Source organism: Megascapheus bottae, chromosome 17, assembly GCF_031878675.1.
Source record: "Megascapheus bottae isolate mThoBot1 chromosome 17, mThoBot2.hap1, whole genome shotgun sequence".
NCBI classification, from domain to species: domain Eukaryota; kingdom Metazoa; phylum Chordata; class Mammalia; order Rodentia; family Geomyidae; genus Megascapheus; species Megascapheus bottae.
In genome coordinates, this window is record NC_143525.1 from 45,044,564 (window position 1) to 45,070,646 (window position 26,083).

The following is a 26,083-nucleotide window of genomic DNA, read 5'->3' on the forward strand; positions in this document are numbered from 1 at the left end:
TCCATTATAGTTTAATGACAGCTGTCAAAAAGCAGGAGGTTGTTAAGATGTGTTGTACTCATAAACTGACACGTTGAATTGTACAACTTTGTACAACTACTTAAAAACAAAACAGGATAAGTGCAAGGGTGATAAAAAAAAATGAGTGCTGGAGGGTTGGCTTCAGTGAAGTGGAAGGGCACCAGCTGAGCAGGCATACTGGGGCAAGTGCCAGGCCCTGAGTTTAAAACAGCAAACATATACCAAAAAAAACTGGCCTATAATACGACTTGTGAATTACCATATGTCAGGATATCATAATTTTCTGTGGGTTATTGTAATTATGTTTATAACCCGTCCCTGTTTATATATTTGAAAGTTATATTTGGACTACACTAAATATGGATTCTGCCATTTTTTTCAAGTTAATTTATGTAGTTCTCAGTTAGGTTCCATAGGGTTTTTTTTTTATCTTTGTGGTAGAGAACAAGCCTAATAAATATGTAAATATCCACTTCATTTTTATTTTTCATTATTTTTGATGGCTCTAGGTTTTGAACTCCATCTTGCACTTGCTAACAAGCAGGTCTCTTCTACTTTTGATTCATAACTCCAGACCACCATTTTGTGTGTGTGTGTGTGTGTGTGTGGTATCTTGATCAGATTCATTACTTCCTTCACTCTCCTTCCTCACTACTCTGGTTGATTCTTAATATCTGTCATATAATATTGTTTTGCCTGTTGTTTACTCTCAGCTTTATTTACTCTTAAGTTGATTAGTTCTTATTTGGTATATCTGAGTAAGTTTGTCCTGGGAGAAATCTAAAATGCTACTAGTGCAAGAAGACCTCTTATTAGCTGCTCAAAATTTTGTGGGTAGATAAAGTTCTTTTGACAATCTTAAGCATTTTTGTGCCTTTGAGGTAGTATAATATGTGCTACATACCTGTCAATCATAGTGAGGGTTGAGTAGCTGGGCAGAGACAAATGTTCTGACTCAAGGAATCAAAAGCATTTCTGTCATCCATAGTAAGACTGAGAATTATCAGTTTACTTCTATTTGGGTATTTTTGTTGCCTAAGTATTATTGTAAATCAGTATATTCTGCAATTCACAAAAATAGCTCCCATTTATTTATCATCCTTTATTTCCCACGCGCTAAATTGTGTATGGGTGTCATTTCACTTCTCATAGCAGCCTGTGAAACACTGAGAACTGAGTTGTGCAGATGAGGGAATCTAGTTTAGTTAGGTAACAGTGTTTAACAGCCATTAGCTAGAACTGGTCTGCTCCATTTCTAAGCCTTTGCTCTTGGCTGCATTGTCCAGTCTTTGTTCATATAGCTCATAACTAAAGATTCCCTCCTGTCCTTTTCAAAGGAAGTATGAAGGAATATATATGAAAAACTGTCAATACCTAAAGAAAAGAAGGCAGAAGAAATAGATCCTATTGTAGGGCAGTTTTAAAATAGATATATCTTTCTCTTTTTCTAAAATGATGTTTCTTACATCTGTGTTTTCCGTAAAGGCTAGAAAGGCCTGCAGGGAGTCTGTCCTAACAGCAGATTCGATTTTTTAGATGATAAAATAATGGGTAAGTAGACGAGTTTGTCTATATATTCATTGAACAAAATTTAGGAAAAAAATAGAAAAAAAATTACATAAAATTAGGATATAGTCCTTCAGTTCTACCTGTTAAGAGCTATGTACTTTAAAGCTGAATGTGATGATGTATATGTATAATCCCAGACTTGGGAAACCGAGGCCAGCATGGGCCTTTTTGGAGACCTGTCTCTAAGAAGAAAAAACTTAAGTACTTTTAAATTTTGTTATATTGTATCGATTCCATTTTTTGTTGTGAATGTAAAGTTAGAACCAAAGTGAGAATATATTCTACATTATTTTGTAGTCTGATACTACTAATAACTGAATATCTATCTTTCCCCGACATTAAATTTTGTTCTACAGTGTTAATATTTTTGTGCTAGTTCTAGGACTTGAACTCAAGGCTTGGGTGCTGTTCTGAGCTTCTCTTGCTCAAGACTACCACCTGCGTTACAGTTCTAGTTCTGGCTTTTTATGGTTAATTGGAGATAAGAGACTCATGGACTTTAGTGCCCAGGCTGGCTTTAAATCATGATCCTCGGATCTCAGTCTCCTAAGTAGCTAGGATTACAGGCGTGAGCCACTGTACCCAGCTGGGAAATATTTTCTTATTGAATTATGGAAACCTTTGAATCTGCTGGTTATATTTTTGTTTCTTTTTTTAGTTTTTTGAAATCTGACTTTCAGTCTATATTCCAGGGCTTTTAACTCACTATGTAGCCCAGATTGGCTAACTATCCTGACTCAGCTTCCTTTCCCCATATTCTCATGGGCACCATGATGCTTGGTTCCTAATTGTATTTTATTCTGTTTCTTCTTCACGTTTGATTCTTTTTTTCTTTCTTTCTTCTTTCTTTTTTTTGGGGGGGGGGTGGTCATGGTTCTTGAACTTTGGGCCTGGGCGTTGCCCCTGAGCTCTTCAGCTCAAGGCTACCACCCTACCCTTTGAGCCATAGCGCCACTTCCAGTTTTCTGGTGAAACAAGTCTCATGGACACTTTAGTGCCTGGGCTGGCTTTAAAACGTGATCCTCAGATCTTAGCCTCCGGGTAGCTAGGATTACAAGCATGAGCCACCGTAACTGGCTCCCCAAAACATTTTTTATGACTTGATTTATTCAAACAAAATTCCATTTGAACTTACCTTTTCAATAGCTGCACAAAAAGTTTTCTGACTAAAATTAACTTAAGCAGTCTTATATAAATTGGCACCTAAAATGTTTACTGTTTTTACCATTATAAATAATGCTAAAAATACTAGTTTGTACCCGTCTCTTTGCTTTGGATCTGTTTTCTTATGCTTAATTTCCAGAAGTAGGGGACATGCATATGTACAACTTTGATAAGTTTTGCTAGATGGCTTCCTGGATATGTTATGCCAATTAAACTCTTTATCAGTTGTGAATGGAGAATTCTCCTTTCTTCACATCTTTCCAGAATAAAACATTTCCATAAAAATATCACATTATGCTATTTTATTTATATAGGTATATGTTTTTTGCTGTGCTGGGGATGGAACCCAGGGCTGGTACATTCTCAGCAAGAACTTTGCCACTGGGCTGCGTCCTAGGGTAAGAAAGTGGTTATAGAGAATTTGAATTAAATGTCATTTGTCTCACAGTGTTTTAACTTCTAATGTCATTTAAGGTTTTTTTGTGTGTTTTGCTTTTTTTGTTTTTTCAGTAGTGAATCTGAACGTATCACCTCATGTGTTTAGTTAATTTTGGAGCTTATAAACCTTTGCTTAATGTTATTTTATTTTATTTTTCCAGGGCTCAAATGCAAGGCCTGGGTACAGTCCCTAAGCATTTTTGCTCAAGGCTTGTGTATAGAACACTTGTGCTATATTTCTGGTTTTGGCTTTGTTTTGTTTTTTTGGTCGGTTGTAGGGCTTGAATTCAGGGCCTGGGAGCTGTCCCTGAGCCTCTCTGCTTAAGGCTAGCACTCTACCACTTAGGCCACAGCTTCAGTTCCAGCTCTCTGGGGATAGTTTGTTAGAGATTAGGAGTTTCATGAAGTTTCCTGCCTAGATGCCATGATCCTCAGATCTCAGCCTCCTGAGTAGGTAGGATTACAAGTGTGAGCCAATGGCACGTGGTGGCTTCTGGCTTTTTCATGAAGAGAAGAATCTCTTGGACTTCCCTGCTCAGATTGGCTGTGAACCATGATCTTCAGATCTTAACCATTACAGGCATGAACCACCACCAGTACCTGGCCCTTAGCATTATTTTGCCATACAGGACCTGCTTGCCTGTCACATAATTTGTGCTTCCTTTAGTTTTCCACTTTATTTTTCAACTTGGGAATCAGGTTTGGCACTAACATTTTAACAGTCTCACTAGTGTTTTTTATCATATGTTAGAACTTTGGTCATTTTTAGTAATTGAAAGTTTTATTACACTTTGTTCCCCAGGTAGCTTTGATATATAACTCAGAAAGTTAAATTGATGTAGAAAATGAAAACTGTAATTTTTTTAAGCTTGTAAGTAGTGCTTCATTTTCTTCATTTCTAAAATGGTGATATAATAGAACATCCTTCAAAGAATTGCTGTGAGCATTTAAATAAGTTACAAAGTGCTTAATCTGGTGCTTAGTAGGTCCTTACTGAGTGTTAACTGTTCATTTTAAATGGATAGTAGAGATTTTTTGTTATTTGAGATCAGGACTTAGACTCAGTACTTGATGCTTTTGCTCATTGGCTGATCCATTCCCTATAGCACAGAATTTTATATGGGTCTTCAATAATTGTTGGAAACAATAATTGTTTCCTTTTTCTTGAAAAGATTATGTGAATTACATACTTGGTTAATTGAAATGCATGTATCAAATGTATATACTGCTGGGTACTGGTGGCTCATTACTAATTCTAGCCACTCAGGAGGCTGAGATCTGAGGATCATGGTTCAAAGCCAGCTGTGCTGGGAATTCCCTGACACTCATTATCTCCCCAAACCCAAACAAACAAAAAGTATATACCATACCTGTAATCCAAAATATTCACGAGGCTGAGATGTGAAGATTACAGGGTAAAGTCAGTTCGGCAGAAAAATCTAGTGACTCTTAATTGTAATTAACCAGCAAAATGTTAAACTAGAGGCATGGCCTGAGAGGTAAAGTCACAGCAAAGAAGCCAAGAAGAAATAGTGGAAGGACCTGAGTTCAACCCTGGTACCAGGACACACAAAAAAGTATATGCCAAGTTGGGGATTTAGCTCAGTGGAAGAATATTTGCCTGGCTGGTACAAGATCCTGAGTTCTGGGGAAAACAGCGGGGGCGGGTAATATGCCAGGAAAGAGATCAGGATGTCATGTAAATAAAATGTATAAGTATATAATTTTTTCCAAAATACAGAATTATTTACTAACATCAAGGTTCTATGGTGAATAGTTTATAGTCCTTGCTCACAAAGAGTACATAGGAAGGCATATAGTTATAAAGAAAATGCCACGTTTGGCAACTCTATCTATTAACAAAAGGTTGAGAATACATAACTGATTTAAAGTTAGAATATAAGTGGGTTGGGCTGTCAGCATTTAGATGGAAATGATAATGTGATCAGACATTCTGTCATATGACTTCAACATCAATTCTGTTAGGAAAACATTTCTAGGATACCGTTTATGGCCAATGTGATATATTGGATGTTGGAGTGACATTACGAGGTAGGTGGGTGTGTGCTGTGAAGCAGCTTAAACCTAGTGAAATTAGAAGCAGAGTACAGTGTACTAAGTTTGATATGAATGATCCCAAAAGAAGAGCGGTTGATTCCACAAAAAATTCTGATTTTTCAGCAAATAATTTTCTTTTTCTTTTTTTTTTGTGGGTCATGGGGCTTGAACTTGGCCTGAGCACTGTCGCTGAGCACTTCAACTCAAGGCCACCACCATACCCCTGGGCCTGGGTGTTGTCCCTGAGCTCTTCAGCTCAAGGTTACCGCCCTACCCTTGAGCTAAGCCCCAGTTTTCTGGAGGTTAACTGGAGATAAGAGTCTCAGATCCTTTTGTGCTCTGGCTGGCTCTCAACCTTGATCCTCTGATCTCAGACTCCTGAGTAGTTAGGCCACCATGCCAGTTCCAGCAAAGAATTTTCTGAATTTTCATTTTCAGAATTAGTTCCCAACCCGTGTTATTTAGAGAATTTGGGCATTTGGTTAGAGACAGATTTACCTAGAGAGTTTTATAATATGAAAGAAACAGAGAACTTTAAATGAAATGTGAGAGGGTTATTTGGATTTTGGTTCTAATTTTATTTTTAATAAATTTCGTTACTTTGCACCTTACTTTAAATTTTAATAAGAATTTAAATTATGAAAGTAATATATGTTTATAAAATATTCAGATAGTTAAAAGTATATCAAACACAAATGAAAGTGTCCGTATTCTCTCTGGATAACTGCTGCTAGACAGTTTAAATCATTACTTGTAAATAAACTTGGATTTTTAAGTACCTTGCATTCTGAGCTCTTCCTATTTAAAGGGAGAAAGTAAATTTCTCCTTTTAGGAAAAGTACTCAGCAGTAGAGATTGTCTAGATCTGTGAAGTAAAAGCTAATTGTAGTGGATTTCTGGATGTACATTGATCAGTTAGATTGCTGTGTCCTATAGGGCTTTTTAAGGATTTATTGACATACTTCATCAAGGTATTTGAGAGTGTATTCAGGGAAACCAAAGAAATTCTGCAATTCCTTTTCCCTTCCTTATAAATTCATGCCTGGTCAGAAATTACAGCATGAGTGGGATATCCCTCCACAGAACTCAAATGCCCACTATTTATCATGTTACTTAGTGTAGCAGTAATGTAAAATGTTAAGGATTTTTTTTTCTGTTGTTGTTGTTTGTTTCTGTGAGGGGGCTCTCTTAACACATATTTTGTCATATATCTCTTCATTTCTTCTTTATTTCAACTTTCACTTATTCCCTCAATTCCCCACACCATTTTCTTAAAAGAAAAAGTTTTGTCCACCGAGTCCTCTTTCTTATTTTATTTAATGTGTCTTGGGTTGAATAGTTCTCACAAAGCACTTTGCATTCAGAATTAGCTTATCAAGCCTTTTTCTCCATAGACCCCTCAGATTCGCATCATCTACTGTGGTGTGCTCTCTGAGGTATGAAACCCAAGTCTAGTTGTGGCTTAACCTTCATGATTTTAGAATGTAAGTCTCCATACTCTGACTTGAAAAGTTACCTTGTGGTTATTTTTGTACCACTAAGAAAATTCTACTTTTGGTTCACAGAGCTAGCTGACACTCTGGGGTCAGAACTCCTTACAGTTCTTAACACCATGGTCCTCTTAATGGCATACCCAGATACCTAAATCTGTCTACATGTGTGTGCACAGTCTATATATGTACATATTTATATTAATAGATAATTCTAGTTGGGCCTATATTGGAAATGATAGCTATTTATCCCAGTGGTGATTGTTGAGGAATTTGTAACTTGCTCTCCTTTTTCTTACTGGAAACACCATTCTGGTTGGGGAATATAGAACAAGCCCACACAGTAATACTGACAGAATTCGGAATTATGATACAGTGGAGCTTTCACGTAATTCTTTGTTGAAGAAGTTAGAACCTAAATGTTAAGGCTTATTGTTATTCTGAGTTGATAATCTCTGCCTTGCTTTAATAATTTTTCCTCATGCCTGGGTAGCCCGCGAGTTGCACAATAATCACTCACACAGCTTTGTAATCAATGCCCAAAGTAATAGGATTCCTCTGGCCACCGGCAATTAATAAATTTGTGTCTTTTTTAAAACACTAGCAAGTCGGGCCTGAAATACGACTGACTGGCTCTCCTCATTTGCATATTTATTGCAGTGGAAAAATTCTTACCAGATGATTGATGCTGAGCCTGCCTCTTGAATTCCAAGCAGCACATTATTATGAAATGAAAAATGCTGGCCATACAGTTGATTAAAGTTGAAGACAGTGGAATCGGTGTTTTTTAAGATTGTGGGAGAATTAAAGGCATATTTTAATAGATGTTGACAAGAAGTGAACTAACAAAAGCAAAGCAAAGGATTTGCTTGAAAAGATTTAATCAAACGTCTTTCTTGGGGGATTAATTGCTGGGGATGACTAGTGCAAGTGGCAGGCTTGTGTGGATTTGAATGAAAAGTATTGTTCTCAGGCCAATATATTGTGTGTCATTTTGACCTATAGTTTAGCTCTAGTTCTGGAGTTACTTTTGAAGGAGAAAAAAAATGCTCTCTTGTAATCTGTAAATTCCAGCTCAGTGTATTTATCTGAGGTAATAGAAATGTGGGAGTTTATGTGTATTTGCACATAAATAATTGCATGTTTGCATATTCATTTAAATATAACTATGTAGACACTTAATAGATAAAGTAAGCTTTATTTTACCTTATACATTTACTCTTCTAATTTTTTCTCCATCCCATTGCCAGAACTTTACTTATTGGTTTATAATCTAATTAATGAACTGTGTGCCATGCCCAAACAGATTCTTAACCTATAATTTTGTTTGCGTTGGACAGCCTGGATGAATCAGGGGAAAAATAGAGCTGTTAGGTGAAAATGGTTTTTAGATTGGTGACATTTTACATATAGAATGCTTGCATATGGGTAGCATGTAAATGAATAAGATTCTAATATGAAAATGAGTACAGTGATAGATCAGTATTAGCAGAGCTTAGAATATTTTCACCATGTGCAAAGTGGTGGCTTTTTGATACGTACGTACGTAAATATGCTTTTTGCTTAAAAATTTACAAAATGTCTTCACATATTTCTTCACATTTTTTGTGCAATCAATGGGCAAATGATTGTGTACATTTAGTAGAGGAGATAATTGAGACTCAAAGAGATTAAATTGGTCTACTTATATGACTTGACTAGTTAGTGATAGCCCTCAGGGCTTCTGATTCTCAGTGAATACTCTTTCCCTTTATTCTTTGTTCAGAGTTATTCCTAAAGCTGATGATCACATGCTTAGATATCTTGGTAATATGGTAAGGCATATGTCCTTCTTAATCTGCTTTTAAAGAAAAGACCTTTCCAAATGAACCATGTAGGGCAAAACAAACAGATATTCTTGACAGTCTCAATTTCTTTTATGGCCAGGGGCCAATATGGAGAATGAAGAAAGCATATTATCCACTTATCAGTATTGTTTCTAGATTTCACATACCATCTAGATGTATATGTCACCTCTGTTGCAAAGAAATTGAATCCTGTCTTGTAAATTTCTTTCTTTTCTTGGTTCTTGTTTCTTTTTTTTGTAAATTGTGTGGTGGCCATTGTTGACTTCTTTATTAATTAATTAATTTTTATGTTTTTGGCTATGGTGTTTAAAAGCATGGAACTACAGATATCATCTTTGGTACATCTCTTGACACTTTGATGCATGGTGGTGCTATTCCTGGGGCTACTTTCTGAGTGGGTAAAGGGGCATATAAAACAGGTTCCTAGCCATAGATTGTCTACTTAATCCTAGCCAGCTGTAATCATAATGTATCTGTGCTATTGGCTACAAGGATCCAGTGAAAGCATAATCTCAGTGTACAATGTTACCTTTTTTGGGGGGCAGGATCGTGCTATAGTAGTTCGGATGGACCTCAAACTTTGGAATATCTGCCTGCCTCAGGTTTCTGAGTGCTGTTCATTAACCATTAAAAAAAAAATCAGTACTGCAAAATAGAAGATCCTTAACGTGGGCTCTCCTTGGTGAACAAGAACAATTTGTGTGAGGTTAAGGGGAGATGAAGCTCAAACCAGAGGCAAATGAGATCTGGCAAGAGGAATGTGGATGATAGTCCAGAATTAAGTTGTGCTTGTCAGGAGGAAGAGGACTTACCTGAGAAATGGTTTGCTAAAGGAGCACAACCCAAGAGATCTGTGGCTAATTGTAGGAATGAATATACCCAAGAAACTGAATACTAAAGGGATAGTTGGGGAGCTAGTTCCAATGCTTGAATTCAGGGTTGTATTCTTGCTTGGATTGCTTCTTGCTCACAGCTGCTACATGGGCCACACCTCTAGTCTGACATTTTTGTTGGTTAACTGGGAATTGAGTTGTGTGACTGTTCTTGGGCTGGCTTCAAACTATGGTCCTCAGATCTAAGTCTTCTGAATAGCTAGGATTATAACAGGTGTGACCCACTGATGCCTACTGCAAAGGGACACTTTATTGGTTATGATGACATGCTGGGGTAGAGTTTGTCAAACTTAATAAATCTAAATACTGACAATTAAGTCTTAATATTTATAGATACCTTTCTAAGCACTTTATACATGCTGTCTTACCTGTTCTCAAAATAACCCTATGAAATATTGTTATTATAAAAAATAGGGGGCCAGGAGTTTGGCCTAGTGGTAGAGTGCTTGCCTAGCATGCACGACGACCCAGGTTCGATTCCTCGGTACCACATACATATAAAAAAGCAGAAGTGATGCTGAGGCTCAAGCGGTAGAGCTCTAGCCTTGAGAAAGTCCAAGGACAGTGCTCAGGCCCTGAGCTCAAGCCCAGGACTGGCAAAAAAAAAAAAGAGTCTCAAAAAAAAATAGGGAGGGATTTTTTTTTTTTTTTAAATTTCAGAGATCTCTGATTATATCCCACATATTCACATACACTCCCCCTAGATAGAACTTCATGGAAGACATTAGGTACAGACATCTTCCACCTTGGAGAATGGTAGAAGATCAATCAGCTATTCTCTATGCTTTATTTTCTTTCCAGGTCACAAGGCCTTAAAAGCATTGTTGAGGTCATTGGTAGATCTTCAAGAAGAGTTGCTTTTCCAGTACCCAGACACTAGATATCTAGTTGATGGGATAAAATCCAAAGCAGAAAGGTAAGAAATGGAACTATGGAATAGCTTTAAAAAAAATCTGTATAGTGTCCCAACATTTATGAAGGAGAAAGACAGATCTTTTCCATGAAGGCAGATGTTAGACTTACTATTACTTTAAAGAAAAGAAAAGTGTTTTACATTTTTGGCTGGGAGTTTGGCCGAGTGGTTGAGTGCTTGTCTAGCATGCACGAAGACCCAGGCTGGAGTCCCCAGTACCATATACATAGAACAAGCTGGAAGTGGTGCTGTGTCTCAAGTGGCAGAGCTCTAGCCTTGAGAAAACCCAAGGACAGTGCTCAGGCCATGAGTTCAAGCCCCAGGACTGGAAAAAAAAGAAAACAGTGTGTTAACATTTTTAACTGGTGGTCAAGATGTCACATAAAGTAGGAATCAGATACTGCTTTTTAACCAGGTGCCAATGGCTCCTGCCATCAGTTATCCTAGCTACTCAGGGGCGGAGATCTGAGGATTGTGGTTCAAAGGCAGTCTGGGCAAACGGTCTGTGAGACTTATCTCCAATTAGCCACCAGAAAAACTAGGAGCTGTGTCTTAAAGAGCATAAGCCTTGAACCAAAAAAAGAAATTTAGGGACAGTGCCCAGGATTGAGTTCAAGCCCCATGACCAACCAGAAAAAAACAGATACTGCTTGTTAAGATTTTTATTTGTAATGATTCTCTTTATGGATTAAGGCAATATCATCATGCCTTCTGTTTAGATGTATTGAAGTTGGTAAGATAAAAATATGTTTTGGTTATTAATGCTTAATTACTGTCTACAAAGTATTTTTGTTCATGTTATAAAATCAACTGGTTACAACTATCTCCTTTAATAAGAGCAGTTATTTTGGAAGGTGGAAAGATTTAAGAAAACAGCAGTAAAATAATACATTTTCTTTTCTGGATGATCACATTTGATGAAAGGTTTTGCCCCTTTGTTTGAGCTTGCTTTAGTCTTGATTTAGTACCTGCTTGCTTTTTTCCCTTGGGCCTGGCCTGTCCTTTACTTAAAGTGTTTCCTGCTGAGCTAGTTGGAGACACAAGAAAGGAAGCTCACACTTACTGAGTACCTATAACCCAGTGAGTGCAAAATTGGTTACGTAGCTGAAGGTTGTTACATTGTCTTGGCAATTCTCATTGCATATACAGTTGTCCTTCTCTACACTCATCGGGGAGTGGTTCCAGAACCATTCACAGACAGCAGGATCTGCTCAAGACCTTGAAATGGCACGATTTACATATAACCTATAGACAGCTTTCCTTATACTTTAAATCATCTGACATTACAATTCATAGGACACAAATGAAATCTAAAGAAGTATTGTACTCTGTTTTTTAGTGAATTATAACAAGAAAAAAATGGTCTGTGTATGTTCACTATAGATAGGGGGTTTTCCCCCTGAAAATTTTAAATTGGCTCATTTCAATTATATGAGTGTGGGGGGGAGATGTTATTGTAGCATCTCTACATGTTTATACTGTATTCCAATCTGTTTAATCCTCTGTATCATACTCCCTCCACCCTTTCCTCTAAGAAACCTCAGTGGGTTTTCTTGTTGGATTTTCATAGTTGAAAATAGTCTATTTTAATAGCATCCTTTGTCCAGACATATGCCTTCCTTTTTTTACCTGAATATGTTTGGTTTGTATCAGACTGGTTCCTCAGATTTGAACCTGTGGATTCAGAGGGCTGATTGCATTGCAGTGTAGAGCTGATTTGGGAACTTGCCCATTTGAGTTTTTTTTTTTTCATATTCAGCTTCTCTTTGTTTGGTTAAACTAATATGTTCACCTCTCCTTAACAGTTAGTTACAGAGACATGTTTCTCTTATTGATTTGGGGATTAAGGTCATAGAAATGTGATTATGTGTTTAATTTTTAAAGACCCTTCAGAATAGGCTTGGTTCATACACGTTTCTAATAATATTTTACAACCTAATTTATTTTTACAGTTTGCTTACCTTTTAAAAAGTATTTTGAAACTCAGTGCTTTATATTTATTTGAAAAGTTACATGAGTTTTTGATTGACCTAATGGGGATGTTTCTAGTGTTATTTCAATTCTACTCTTACTTCATGTGAACTCAGTTTTAAAATAATGTTTATTTACATTAGACTTTTCATGGGTTTTTCTAGTGAGATTTCTAGTGAAGATGATGAGCTAGAAGAGAAGAAGCAGAGAAGGGTCCCACCGAAGCGGAAGCTGAAGATGGATGATTATCCTGACTTCATGGCAAAGCGCTTTGCTGATTTTACAGTCTTCAGGAACCGCACACTCCAGAAATGGCATGATAAAACAAAGCTGGCTTCTGGAAAACTCGGAAAGGCAAGTATCTATGTGTCTATGTGTCTGTGTATGATAGCTTGGAGTGGTAGATGGAAACATTTGTAAGAAACTAGAACTATAGCTTATTTGTGTGGAGGTTGTTATGATGTAATAGTAATCAATCATTTCTGTTACAAAAATGTACTGAACTACTGGAGTTTATTTAGATTTGAGAATTTAACTTTATTATTAGAAAGAATGTTTTTTTTTTATTGAAATGAAGCCTTATCCAGTGCTGAAAGTATGAAATAACTTAAAGAAACAATTACTAAAGGAGCATCTCTGGAGATAGGAAAGTGATGTGACCTGATTAAGACTGAAAAAAATTTACTTTCTGAGAACACTTATAACCATTTACAAACTCAGAAAAACCTTCCTAAAGAAGATTGTCATATTTCTCTGCTGACATAGAAAGATAGACAAACCAGTGTAACTGCCTTCAGCACTGACTTTCTGGGTACTTTTTTTCAGGGTTTTGGTGCCTTTGAACGCTCAATCTTGACTCAGATTGATCATATTTTGATGGACAAAGAAAGATTACTTCGAAGAACACAGACCAAGCGCTCTAGCTACCGAGTTCTTGGCAAACCTGAACCAGTTGCTCAACCTATGCCAGAGACTTTGCCAGGAGAACCAGTAAGAACAAAGATGCAGTTTGATTGTCCTGAAGTTTCTAGAAAGCTAATTAATGGAAACTTTGTAGATACTGCCTCTAAGTATGAGATGTTGTTAGTGAAAGGAAGGAAAACACTACTAATTTATTGGATTGTTGAAAATCTGTGAGGTTGAGGAAGGCTTTAAAAAAGTGGAATTCTGGGCTGGGAGTTTGGCCTAGTGGTAGAGTGCTTTCCTAGCATGCACGAAGACCCGGGTTTGATTCCTTGGTACCACATACTTCGAAAAAGCCAGAAGTGGTGCTGAGGCTCAAGTGGTAGAGCTCTAGCCTTGAGAAAAATCCAAAGACAGTGCTCAGGCCCTGAGCTTAAGCCCAGGACTGGAAAAAAAAAAAAAAAGTGGAATTCTATTTACTTGTAGTTCATCCTAATTTTGAGTTTGATGTAGGAGTCTGCTGGTAGATTTTTGGGGGGGGGGGGCGAGAAGGGGTCGATTATGGCACTTGAACTCTGGGCCTGTGTGCTGTTATTGAGCTCTTCAGCTCAAGGCTCGCATTCTACCACTTGAGCCACAATGCCACTTCTAATTTTCTGGTGGTTAATTGGAGATAAGAGAGTCTCACAGACTTTCAGGCTGGCTTTGGGGCCAGCTTTGAACCTCTATCCTTAGGTCTCAGCCTCCTGAGTAGCTAGGATTAAAGTGTGAGCCACTGGCGCCTGCCTGGATATATTCTTAATGTCGCTTTAAGATTTAGGATTTTTTATATTTGCTTAGGTCATATGTTGTGTTTGTGATGCTGAGAACCAAACCCATGACCTCATGTATGTTTTGTAAGCTGTCTGCCATTAAGTTATATCCTTAGTCTTTAGAATTTAGTTTTAAAGGTACTCTAGAAATGTTAGTATTGAAGCACATATGGATTTGCACATTGTGTCTACCATATGGGTACTGGAGGAAATGGAGCAAATTCTAAAATTTCCTATAAGGGAAACATTTTTTTTAAAACTTTTTAATGTGGAAATAAAAGAATAATAAAAAGTAAAAATTTTCATACTCCTAATCCTAAATTTTATTTTTAATGTAATATTAACAGTTGTGTTGTTTTATGCATATAACACATATTAAAGTAGTAATTTTACTAAATAAGATATATAACTACATATGAATCTGTAAAATATCACAATTGGGCTAGGAATGTGACTTAATGGTAGAATGCTTGCCTAGCATTCAAGAGGCCCTGGGCTCAATTCATTAGTATCACATAAACAAAAAATAAAGAAAAAAATTAAAATATCACAATTATGTTCAAAATCTTAACAGCTTTTTAAATTTGGCATATATAATTTTTTTTATCTCATTACATAGGGATTTACTTTATTTATTGTTGGTCATGGGACTTGAACTCTGGGCCTGGGCACTGTCCCTGAGCTCTTAAGCTCAAGGCTATCACTCTACCCCTTGAGCAACAGCACCAATTCCAGTTTTCTGGTGGTTAATTGGAGATAAAAGTCTCATAGACTTAAATGCCTGGGCAGCCTCCTGAGTAGCTAGGGTTACAGGCGTGAGCCACCGCGCCTCCTTTTGCTTATTGTTTTTCTAATGGCTTCAAAGTATGCCATATGCTTTAGCTTAGTCAAATAATATATATTTATGTTGTCGCCAGTTTTCAAAAGAATATGAGAGGAGACGTTTCTGAACTTTTATATTTGTGTGAACATAGGACTAGATATCTTAAGGTGAAAATGTTAAAGTGCACCGAATCTTCCAAATTACTCATAGAAAGCTAGTTCCTCCAGCTGTGTCTCCAGAAGTTCTAAATATTGCCAGCCTTGTTGATGAAAAATTGTATTTTATCACTCAAATTTTTATACAATACGTTAAACATTTTTGTGTAATTGTTTTTTTCTGTCAACTGCCTTTTGTTTTTGTCTGTCTTTTCTTTTCCCTTGTCCATGTAGTCTATGCTGACCTCATTGTCCATATCCTCCTGCCTCAGACTCCCAAGTCCTGAGCTATCTATCTAGTGTGCTTGTTTATCTAGTGAAATTGTTTTAAATTTAAAGGACAATCCCTATCTTAAAGGAAACAGCTACATAATTTACTGGATTCACTCTTTTTTACTTTTCATTGGCCTAGGAGATTGTTCCTCAAGTCCCTGCCAATACTCACCTGAAGGACTTAGATGAAGAAATATTTGATGATGATGATTTTTACCACCAGGTATGAGTTTTACATGGTCCTCTGTTATAAGAAATCAGGTTCTAGAATTTTAAAACAGTTGATAGAATTCTCTGAATTAAAAGGTAACTTATTTTGTAAGTCAAGACAAGGAGTTAGGAAAACTACATTCAGAATTGACTTACTGTGTCATTCTAGATTGTTGCTTTTTTTTTGTTTTATGTTTTCCTTTTGAAATGAAAACATCTACAGCTGGATTTTTTTTTTTTTAGTTGTTGCTGGAGTGTAAATTATCTACAAAACAGTTTTTGCTTCTTTGAGTCAGGTGATTTATCCTTTTCCAGCCATTTATTTATTATTATTATTTTCCGTTGGTACTAAAGATCAATCCCAGCCTTTATATACTAGGGAGATGTTCTACTACATCTCCAGCCCTTAATAATAATAATAATAATGGATATTTATTTAAAGAATTTCCTCCCTTCTCCTCCCTTCTTTTTTTTCGTGCCAGTATTGGAGCTTGGAACACAGGGCTTAGGTACCATCTCAAGGCTTAAGGTTCACATTTTATCACTTCCAGCTTTTTATGAATTAATTAGAGATGAGTCTCAATCCTCAGATCTCAGCCCCTTGAATAGCTAGGATTATAGGCATGCACCACTAGTGCCTGGCTATTTAGAGATTTCTTGGGGCTGGAAGTTTGGCCTAGTGGTAGAGTGCTTGCCTAGCATATACAAAGACCCGGACTTGATTCCTTGGTACCACATATACATAGAAAAGGCTAGAATGGTACTGTGTCTCAAGTGGTAGAGCTCTAGCCTTGAGGGAGTCGAAGGACAGCCCTCAGGCCCTGAGACCAAGCCCTGGGACTGGGGGGGGAGGGGAGGAGGAGGGAGAGAAAAAGAGGGGGAGGGCGCTTTCTTGTCTCATTACTATTAGACTGGGACATTGTGCTATAAAGATCAGGAGTCCCAGAGTTCTTGAATTGTAGTTCTTGTTCTGCAACTTACTAGGTCTCTTGTTTTAAATGACTTTTGTGCCTGTTCAAATCAGTTAAGACTATATTGTGAATGTCTGCTACAGTTGACTGTAATCTAGTGTAAAGTTTTTTAAAAAAATTGATAGAAGTTGAAATACAGTATAGTTCTCAATATGTCTTCACAAATAACCCAGTTATTTTCCAGTTATTCCCAGTAATTGTCTGTTGGCATGCTGGTCTTTTGTTTTCCTCTGGTCTTGAGGCTTAAACTCAGGTCCTGAGCTCTGTCCTTTTAGCTTTTTGCTGAAGTCTGGCTTTTTGATGATTGATGAGAGATAAGAGCCCACAGACTTTCTTGTCTAGGCTGGCTTTAAACTGTGATCCTCAGATGTTGGCCTCCTGAGTACCCAGGATTGTAGGTGTAAGCCACCAGCACCTGGCTCATGCTGCTCTTTTTAATAATTTTCATGACCGTCCAGGTGAACTGAACAATTACAATTTGGCTGTTCTGAAGAACCACAGTATACAACTGGGTGCCTGTGGCTCACATCGAAATCCTAGATCCTCAGTTAAGATCTCAGGATTGGAGTCAAAGCCAGCCTGCGCAGGAAAGTCCATAAAACGTAACCACCAAAAAGCAGAACTAAGCTGTGTCTCAAGTTGTAGAGTACTAACCTTGAACAAGGAAGCTCAGGGACAGCACCCAGACCCAAGTTCAAGCCCACGACTGGTATAGTGTACGCACACACACACACACATACACAATCATCTTCCTCCAAGCTTCTTCCTCTCTACAGTCCTGTTTCAGCACAGCTGCTTTTTTGTAAATTTAATGATAGCTGTACTTGATATGTATGTTAAGAAATTTCTTAGGAAAGTTACATGTAAAACCAGAACAAGTTAATTTATATTAAGAATATCTCTGGGGCTGGGAGCGTAGCCTAGTGGTAGAGTGCTCACCTAGCATGTACAAAGCCCTGGGTTCAATTCCTCAGTACCACATACACAGAAAAAGCCAGAAGTGGTTCTGCAGCTCAAGTGGTAGAGCGCTAGCCTTCAGAAAGCTCAAGGACAGTGCCCAGGCCCTAAGTTTAACCCCCAGGACTGGCAAAAAAAAAAACAACAAAAAAACACCTCTGATTTGGCTCTAAAGAGAGACTTGGTTTTACTCTTTTAATGTATTGTTTAATATTTGATAAAATTATTGTCATGTTAGTCTGAAAAATAATGATTGGTATTTAGAGAGTCAGTGTGGCCTCAGCTGTTCCCAATTCCTGATTCTTTTTTCCTTTTCTTTTCCCTTATATCCATTTGTCACAAGAGTAAGGAACTCTATTTTGTTCTGGAGTGTTTGAAGAAGTGCCTGATATAGGATATTAATGCTGTATAATTGTGTGAGATCACGGGAGATGATCAAAAACGTTTCAGTCCTCATTAATTGAAGTGTAAGATGGAAAGTGCATCATAAATTAAATAGGCCTAATAAAGTAAACTAAAATTACTGAGGAGACGTTGCTTCTACTAGCAGTTCTTATTCTGAAATAATTCTTTGCTTTTTCTCTTGTTTCCTCTCTCTGTCTCTCCTCTCTCCCTTGCTTCCCCCTCACCTCACTTTTTTCCCCTTCTCTTCTCTCTTTTCCTTCCTCCCACACCCCCTCCCCCGGCTCAGAAGTCTGTTAAAGAAATAGCATTATTTGACTGGCCCTTCATCACAATAATTTTAACTTCGATAAATTCTGATATTAGAGTTATGACTAGTCACATCTTAGCTTTTCCCCTTGCTGGTTAATTGGGGTTCTGGGGTTAATCTAAATTAAAACTTAAACTAATAGAGGTCAGCAAGGCAGCCGAAACACCTGAGTGAAACAAATGGGGCTGCCAGGTGCAACTTTATCTTGGCTGTTTCCCAAGAGGGAAGTGGCAGCAAATTGGAGTTGTTTCAGCCTTCTGTAAAGGTGAATGATGGGTGACACTTGTTAATGTACGGCATCTCCGGAAGCATTCCAGATTGCTTTGCTGCTGTACCAACTGCTGCCATCCATGCACAGTCAGTAGGAACTGGACCAGTTGCCAACATCTGGCAGCACAGCAAGGAATGGGTGCAAGTCTTGAAACCCCACAGATTCTAAATATGGTACTTAGAACTGTGTAGGCTTTAATCACTTACCACTCTTTGGCAGCAGGCTATGACAGCTTATCCTAGCCTCGTACATCACATCACGACATCTGCTGAGCTACAAGGCAGCTGCACATTCATTTTCTTTTCTTACCTTTTCTCTTTGCTTCCTGTTCCTCTTCTTTCCACTGCCTTCTCACTTACAGGTTCCCTCCTCCCTTTACACTTTCTCCCCCTCCCCAATATGCTTCTTGGGAGAGATGATCTGTAAAGATTACTGCTTCATTGTGTGCAAGTAATTGTGGTGATGCCAGGCCCTTGACAGACACAACGTAGCACCTGTTCTGCTGACCTGGTTAATTTCTTCTGTTGAGTGGGATTTGCCAGAGATTGGAGCTGAAGCCAATTCAATGATAAGGCTAAAGAAAATGGCTGTATGTTTTCTGTCACCTCCCAATTAAATTGGCTTCATAAAGTGCTTTCCTTTATTTGTCAGTGTAGTAAGCTTGAGCTAAGTGTTGCATTCAGAAGTGGTACAATGTATTACAATGGGCCTGTGAGTTTTCATTTCTTTTTTTTTTTTAATGTCATATGGAAGAGCTAGATGGATGTAATACATTTCAAGCCCCCCCTCCCCCCTTTTTTTTAAAACCATACTTGAAGCCAGACTCTTTAGGTCCATGTTTTGTAAGGAAGAGATTATAGCCACATTGAATTTTAATGTTTCATTGTACGGGTTTAAAGGCTTACTTGGTTAATTCAGGTGTCATGTGGCTGTGTAAATGCTCTAACTACTGAGAATAATGTGGGGTCAGACAACCCCCAACACTGTGCTCTTGCATGCTCACGTTCATTCTCTTTGTTTCTTAGATGGGCCTTAAACTTACAAAGTATTTCTGTATTATTTCTGTATATGTGTGTATGATATGCTTGTATATATACATGTATATGGATAAAGTGAGGCTCTACAGACAATATCAGATATCGCAAATCTCTTATTTTTATACATTTTTTTTATTTAGCTCTTTTGAGAGCCTTGCTGTGTAGGCCTAGCTAGCCTTGAACTTGTGATCCTGCTGCATCTGCCTCATGAGTACTGAAGACAGCTCTGTTTCACCATGCACAGATTAATCTGATCATTTTTAGAGCAGAAAAGAAATAGAATCCTTGAGAACTGAAGCAACTTCCTAAAAGTCATATAGCAAATGGCAACACTAGTACTTGATATGAAGATTGCTTAGTTTTTCTTTCTCTAAACCTTACTTCTTAAATATCTTACTCTTGAGTTATAAAAGATTTTGCTATAATATTACAGTTTTCAGTTTATAAATAAGTTAATTTTCCTAGAACTAGGAGAAATATGCTGTTAGAAAGTATTTTTTTCCTTGGAAGGCAAATGATTTATCAAATCACGTTACTTAATTCCAATGAGAAAATTAGCTTTACAGTTTTCATTACTGATATTTTTTTGAAACTAGAATTGCTCAAAGCTTGAAGTATAGCCACTGGTGAAGATGTTATGAGAGGGCTGAGAGTTTGGCCTAGTGCTAGAGTGCTTGCTTAGCATGCACAAAGCTCCTGGTTTGATTCCTCGGTACCACATACATAGAAAAAAAAGCCAGAAATGGTGCTGTGGCTCAAGTGGTAGAGCATTAGCCTTGAGAAAGTCCAAGGACAGTGCTCAGACCCTGAGCTCAAGCCCAGGATTGCCCCCCCCCAAAAAAAAAAGATGTTATGAGAGGAACTATTCACCTCCTGTGGAAAATCATTGGGGTGGGGTTGCTTTCAAATGGAATTAGTTTGTATTTGGCTGCTTTGTTTTTGAGGCTCATCCCTAAAGTCAGTTTCACAAAGCATCATAGTTGTAAATAACTATGAAGGATGAGCCTCTTCAGAAATTTTTTCAATATGTGTTTTTCATTTTCTTTCTTTTCCTGTCTCTCCCCCTGTCTCTCCCCCCCCCCTGTCTATTTATTTACTTTGCCAGTCCTGAGCCTTGAACTCAGGGCCTGAGCACTGTCCTTGAACTTTCGCAAGGCTAGAGCTCTACTGCTTGAGCCACAGCACCACTTCTGGCTTTTTTTCTATGTATGTGGTGCCAAGGAATTGAACCAGGGTCTTCTTGCTAGGCAAGCACTCTACCACTAGGCCAAACTCCTGCCTACCCCCCACCCCCACTTTTTTTCTTTCTTTTTTTGTCTTTGTCAGTTGTGGGACTTGAACTCTGGGCCTGGGCACTGTTCCTAAGCACTTCAGCTCAAGGCTACCACCCTACCCTTAAGCTACGGTGCCACTTCCAGTTTTCTGGTGGTTATTGGAAATGAGAGTCTCACAGACTATAGTGCCTGGGCTAGCTTGAACCATGATCCTCAGATCTCAGCCCCTTGAGTAGCTAGGATTACAGGCGTGAGCCTGGCTTCATTTTCATAATCTTATCTGGTACTTTATAACATTAATTTTTTTTGTGTGTGTGCCGGTGTTAGGGCTTAAAACTCAGGGCCTGGGCACTGTCCTTGAGCTTTCTGAAGCTAGCACTCTTACCAGTTGAGCTGCAGAACCACTTCTGGCCTTTTCTGTGTATGTGCTATGAGGAATCTAACCGAGGGCTTTGTGCATGCTAGGCAAGCACTCTACCACTAGGCTATACTTCCAGCCCCAACATTAAATTCTTTAAGGATGTGGTTGTCTGTTGTACCATTTAAAGTTTTTCTTTTGTTTAGCTTCTTAAGCCATTAGATGTCCTTCGGCTTGATAAGCCTGAGTTTTTAAAAATTTAGGGAAGTGGGCCGGGAGTTTGGCCTAGTGGTTAAAGTGCTTGCCTAGCATGCATGAAGACCTGGGTTCGATTCCTCAGTACCACATATAGAAAAAAGCCAGAAGTGGTGCTGAGGCTCAAGTGGTAGAGCTCTAGCCTTGAGAAAGTCCAAGGACAGTGCTCAGGCCCTGAGCTCAAGCCCAGGACTGGCAAAAAAATAAAAAATAAAAATAAAAAAAAAAGTCACAAATGTTCAAAAGCTACATGCATGTGATCATATATAAAATAATATTTTAAAAAATTTAGGGAAGTACAAATATTTACTGAATACTAGTTTGAGACTAGCTCCTGTACTGTACTGTGTAGAAAGATAGTTGACAAACATCTCTATTTAATCCTTTCAAGATCCCCATATTGGGATGGTATTGAAACATTAGCAATTAAAGGAAAAAAACAGCTGAATTGGGCTTTGCTGATAGTAAAAGCTTTGTGCTGCAGTGGTATTAAAGGAAGTAAAAAAGGCCTCAAGTAGTAGAATGCTGCATAGTAAGCATAAGATCTTTAGGACCACAGAAAGAATAAAAGTACAAGGAGAAATAATTTCAAATCATACATCTGAAAAGGTGCTAGTATACAGACTATATAAAGGATTCTTAACCAGATATGGTGGCAAAAATTTTTAATTCTAGCACTAAAGAGACACAAGGATGGAAGTTCGTGGTTAATCTGATTTTCATAGCAAGAATATTGCTCATAACAAAAAAACCCGCAAAAAATGCAAAACAAAGTCTTATAGCTCAATCATAAGACACATATCATAATGAAAAATATCAAAAGGTCTGGTTAATGATTTCTTCTAAGTTCTGCAGGTCACCAGTAAGCAAAAGAAAAGATGAATAATATATTTAGACTTTAAGGAAATGAACATTAACCATAGTGAATACAACTTTATATTTACAGGATGCGATTATGCATTACTGATCTTTAGTCTGTATAGAAAAGTTTGGCATTTCCTGAAAATATTATATAGTTATCATATGAGCTGCATGTGTCACAGAAACTTTGTACATGAATATTCACTGCATTATTCATCATAGACACAAAAGAAACAAGCCAAACATCCCTCTGCTGAAAAATGAATAAACAAGACAGGCTTTATGCATGCAATTCAATGTTATTTGCCATAAAAAGAATGAAGTGCTGATGTCTGCACTTGGACTTCACCATGCTCTGAGTAAAGTCACAAAAGATCACATAGCATAATTGCATTTATGGAATGACCACAAAAGACCTACCTATAGGAACAAAAAGTGGATTTTTGGTTGCCTAGGACTGGGGACATTGGGAGAAAGTGGAGAGTGATAACTAGTGAATTAATGAGGCTTATCAGTTTGGCTTAGTGGTAGAGTGCTTGCCTTGCATGCATGAAGACCTGAGTTTGATTCCTCAGTACCACATACATAGAAAAAGCCGAAAGTGGGGGTGTGACTCAAATGGTAGAGCTCTAGCCTCTAGAAAGGTCAAGGACAGTGCTCAGGCCCTGAGTTCATGCCCTAGGACTAGCAAATAAAATAAGGGTTAATGGGATTCCTTTGGAGCTGATGATTGCACTGTTAATTTTGTGTGTGTGTTGGGGGGTGGCATTCACACACCAGTATTGGGGCTTGAACTTGGGTGAAGAAACTGTCCCTTAACTTTTTTTGCTCAAGGCTGGGCAATCCTAGCTACTCAGTAACCACAAGAAAACTGGAAGTGGTGCTTTGCTTCAAAGTGGTAGAACAGTAACCTCTCTCACCCCCCCCCCCCAAATGCTTTTGTTGCAAATGATGCCATTAAAAAGAGACAAGCTGTGGAGGCATGCACCAGTTATCCCAGTTTCATGTTGAGCTAGGACATGAGAGGATAGATATTTGTGTTCAATCCAGGAAAAAAGTTGTTGAGATAATATGACTATTATCCAAACTAGGAGGAATTAGGTAGGAGGGTCACTTTCTGAGGCTGGTCCTAGACAAATGCAGGAGATCCTACTTGAAAAACAAAGTAACCAAGAAAGGAGTACAGGCATAGAAGTGGTAGAGTGCCTGTCTAACAGACAAGGTCCTGAGTTCAATGTCCAGTCCTGCCCCCACAAAAAATGAAAAAACACCACAGAATTGAGACCGCCAAGGGACCATGTAAAGAACCTATTTAAAAGTGAGCAAAGAATCTAAGTAGACATTTCTTTAAAGAAAATACAGATAGGCAGTAAGCTCAGAAAGATGTGTTCTGTATTATTAGACCTCAGGGACATACAGATGAAAACTTCAGTGACACTTGGAGCATGTCCACTAGGATGGCTGGAAGTCTATCTCCCCCTTCCCCGCCCTGGGCTCATCTTCTCTGGGATGGTTGCTCTTAGCCTGTGCTTTTTGGGACTTGCCCTGGCTTCTCTCTGGAGTAAGGGGTATTTTCTATATCTTTTCCTTGTTTGCTGTGTGTTTTCAGTTACTGAAGCATGTCTTCCAGTGAAAGGGTGTGTAAAAGATAAATTGTTAAATCCTTTGCATGTGTGATGCTATGTTTATATAATTCTTACTATACTTGGCTAGTGATTTGGCCATGTATGGAGTTTAAGGTTGGAAACAGATTTTTGAAGACAGTCCTTTGCTACCATCTGCTACCTGTAATTGCTGTTGATGGGGTATCTAATCCTGTCATGATTTCCAGTCCTTAATAGGAAGTGTAACCATATAATTTGTTGTCAGAACTGGGCATTTAAGGTAGATGAACAGTAGGGGAATAGGCCCAAAACAGAACTTTCTTGGATAAACTGGTACATGTTTCTTCTCCTAGCACTATGATTTTGGCACTGGGCTTTCATATTTCCTAGACAAGTGCTATACCACGCAAACAATACCTAAACAGGGACAAATATGGTTGCTATCTTTCTACATGGCCTACTTTTTCTCTGTTGAGGATTTTTTCTGGTATTCTACATTTCATACTGATATGTCTTAGCAAGATTCCCTTCTCACTTAATCTCTAGAAGCTGTTCTGTTCTTTAGAAATTTCTATTATGATGTCTTTAAAATTCTTCTCCCAGTCTTTGCTAGTTATATAGTTAACTTCCTAGAGTATCCTCTTAATTTTTACTTCTTGCTCTTAACAAATAAGGGAGATACTGTTTTGCCTTTTTGTTTCATATTATAGATTTTAAAGAATTTATAGTTCTTTATTGGATTCTTATTTTTATTTTCCTGTTTTGTGTTTAAGACTAAGACATTAGCTGGGCACTGATGGCTCATGCCTCCAGTTCTAGCTTCTCAGGAAGCTATGATCTGAGGATTACAGTTCAAAGCCAACCTGGACAGGAAAGGCTGGGATAGTCTTATCTCTAGTTATCTACCAAAAATCTGGAAGTGGAGCTGTGGCTCAAATGAAAGAGTTAACTTTGAGCAGAAACTTCAGGGACAGTGAGTAGGCCCTAAGTTCAAACACACACACACACACACACACACACACACACACACACACACACACACACACACACACACACACACACACACACACACACACTCTTTCCTTTCCATTAGAAAGATTTGGAATCTGTTAAGCCTGAGCAGAGCTTTTGGGCTTTTTAAAATACAATTATGCTGTGAATTAGCCTCTTGATATGCATCCTTAAGTGTCTGAACTTGTGCTTTAGTCTGTTTGTATAAAATACTACCAACTGGGTAATTTATAAAGAACAGAAATTTATTTATTTCTTTTTTTTACACAGTTTTGGAGGCCCAAGATCAAAATATCAGCAGATTAAGTTGTCTAGCAAGAGCTGTTCTTAGTTTCCAAGCTGGCTTCTTCTTTTTAAATTTTATTTTCGTCAAGGTACATGTACAGGGGTTAAGTAGGGTTTGGGGGGCTGGCCTAGAAACCTGACTTCATCTGTGATTTCCCCAGAGACAGAATCAAGCCTTTCCAAGTCGACTCTTGAGGAATTATAATAGACTACAACAAAACTATTTCATATATCTCTCCATTTCCAAGTCCCATAGAAAGTTAATGTAACTGTCCTGCCATCGTTGTTGAAATAATGAGCTCCAATAACTGTAAAAGAAACTTGAATTTTAGTAGAAAAATTTGTTCATAAAGTTATTTTAAAAAATTTGAATTCAGAAGCAAAGTTATCCTGCCAATATTCTTAAAGCTTTATTTTTCAGCAACTTTTTGAAAGTAGTGATAATGACAGCTGTGGGAAATGGTAATTGCCATGGGAATAGTTTGTTTAATTTTGGCTTTTTTGTTACTGTTTTTTGCTTTGTTATCCTTCCTACCTTAAATAAAACAGAAATTTTGAAAGTTTGGACTGAATAAACTAGATTTAGCCAGATAAATGCTAAGAAGAATCCAAGAACACTTGGGGAGTGAAAATTAAGATCAGGATGTAATATAGACCACAGTGCTTGAAAGGAAATCCTGTTTGAATGGCTGAGATCACTGCAGTATTACAGACCCAATGCAGTTGCTCAGCAGTTGTGCAGCTCCCATTTCCAGCCTTTGTCAAGGAGGTTGCGTGGCTCTCTTCCAAATGAGGCCATCCTCTGTACTGGGGCAGCCTTCTAAAACCACATACTCCCCAGTGGCCATGCCTGTCTATCCTCAAGGGATCAAGGATGATTAGGAAAGCAGGAGTGGTGGTTGCAACCCCTTGTGCAGCTAAGTCAGGGTAAGGGTGACAAAATGGAG

General features: G+C 38.0%; 1 protein-coding gene across 1 annotated transcript in view; it reads left to right on the top strand.

Annotated features, from left to right (window-relative positions):
* Window positions 1-26,083, top strand: part of Aatf (apoptosis antagonizing transcription factor) — an 82,043-nt gene that overhangs the window by 24,144 nt on the left and 31,816 nt on the right. The window contains exons 5-8 of the mRNA XM_090351202.1: window positions 10,282-10,396; window positions 12,529-12,718; window positions 13,190-13,354; window positions 15,470-15,553. Of these exons, the coding sequence (XP_090207328.1) occupies window positions 10,282-10,396; window positions 12,529-12,718; window positions 13,190-13,354; window positions 15,470-15,553 (554 nt within the window). The remainder of the gene's footprint in view (window positions 1-10,281; window positions 10,397-12,528; window positions 12,719-13,189; window positions 13,355-15,469; window positions 15,554-26,083) is intronic.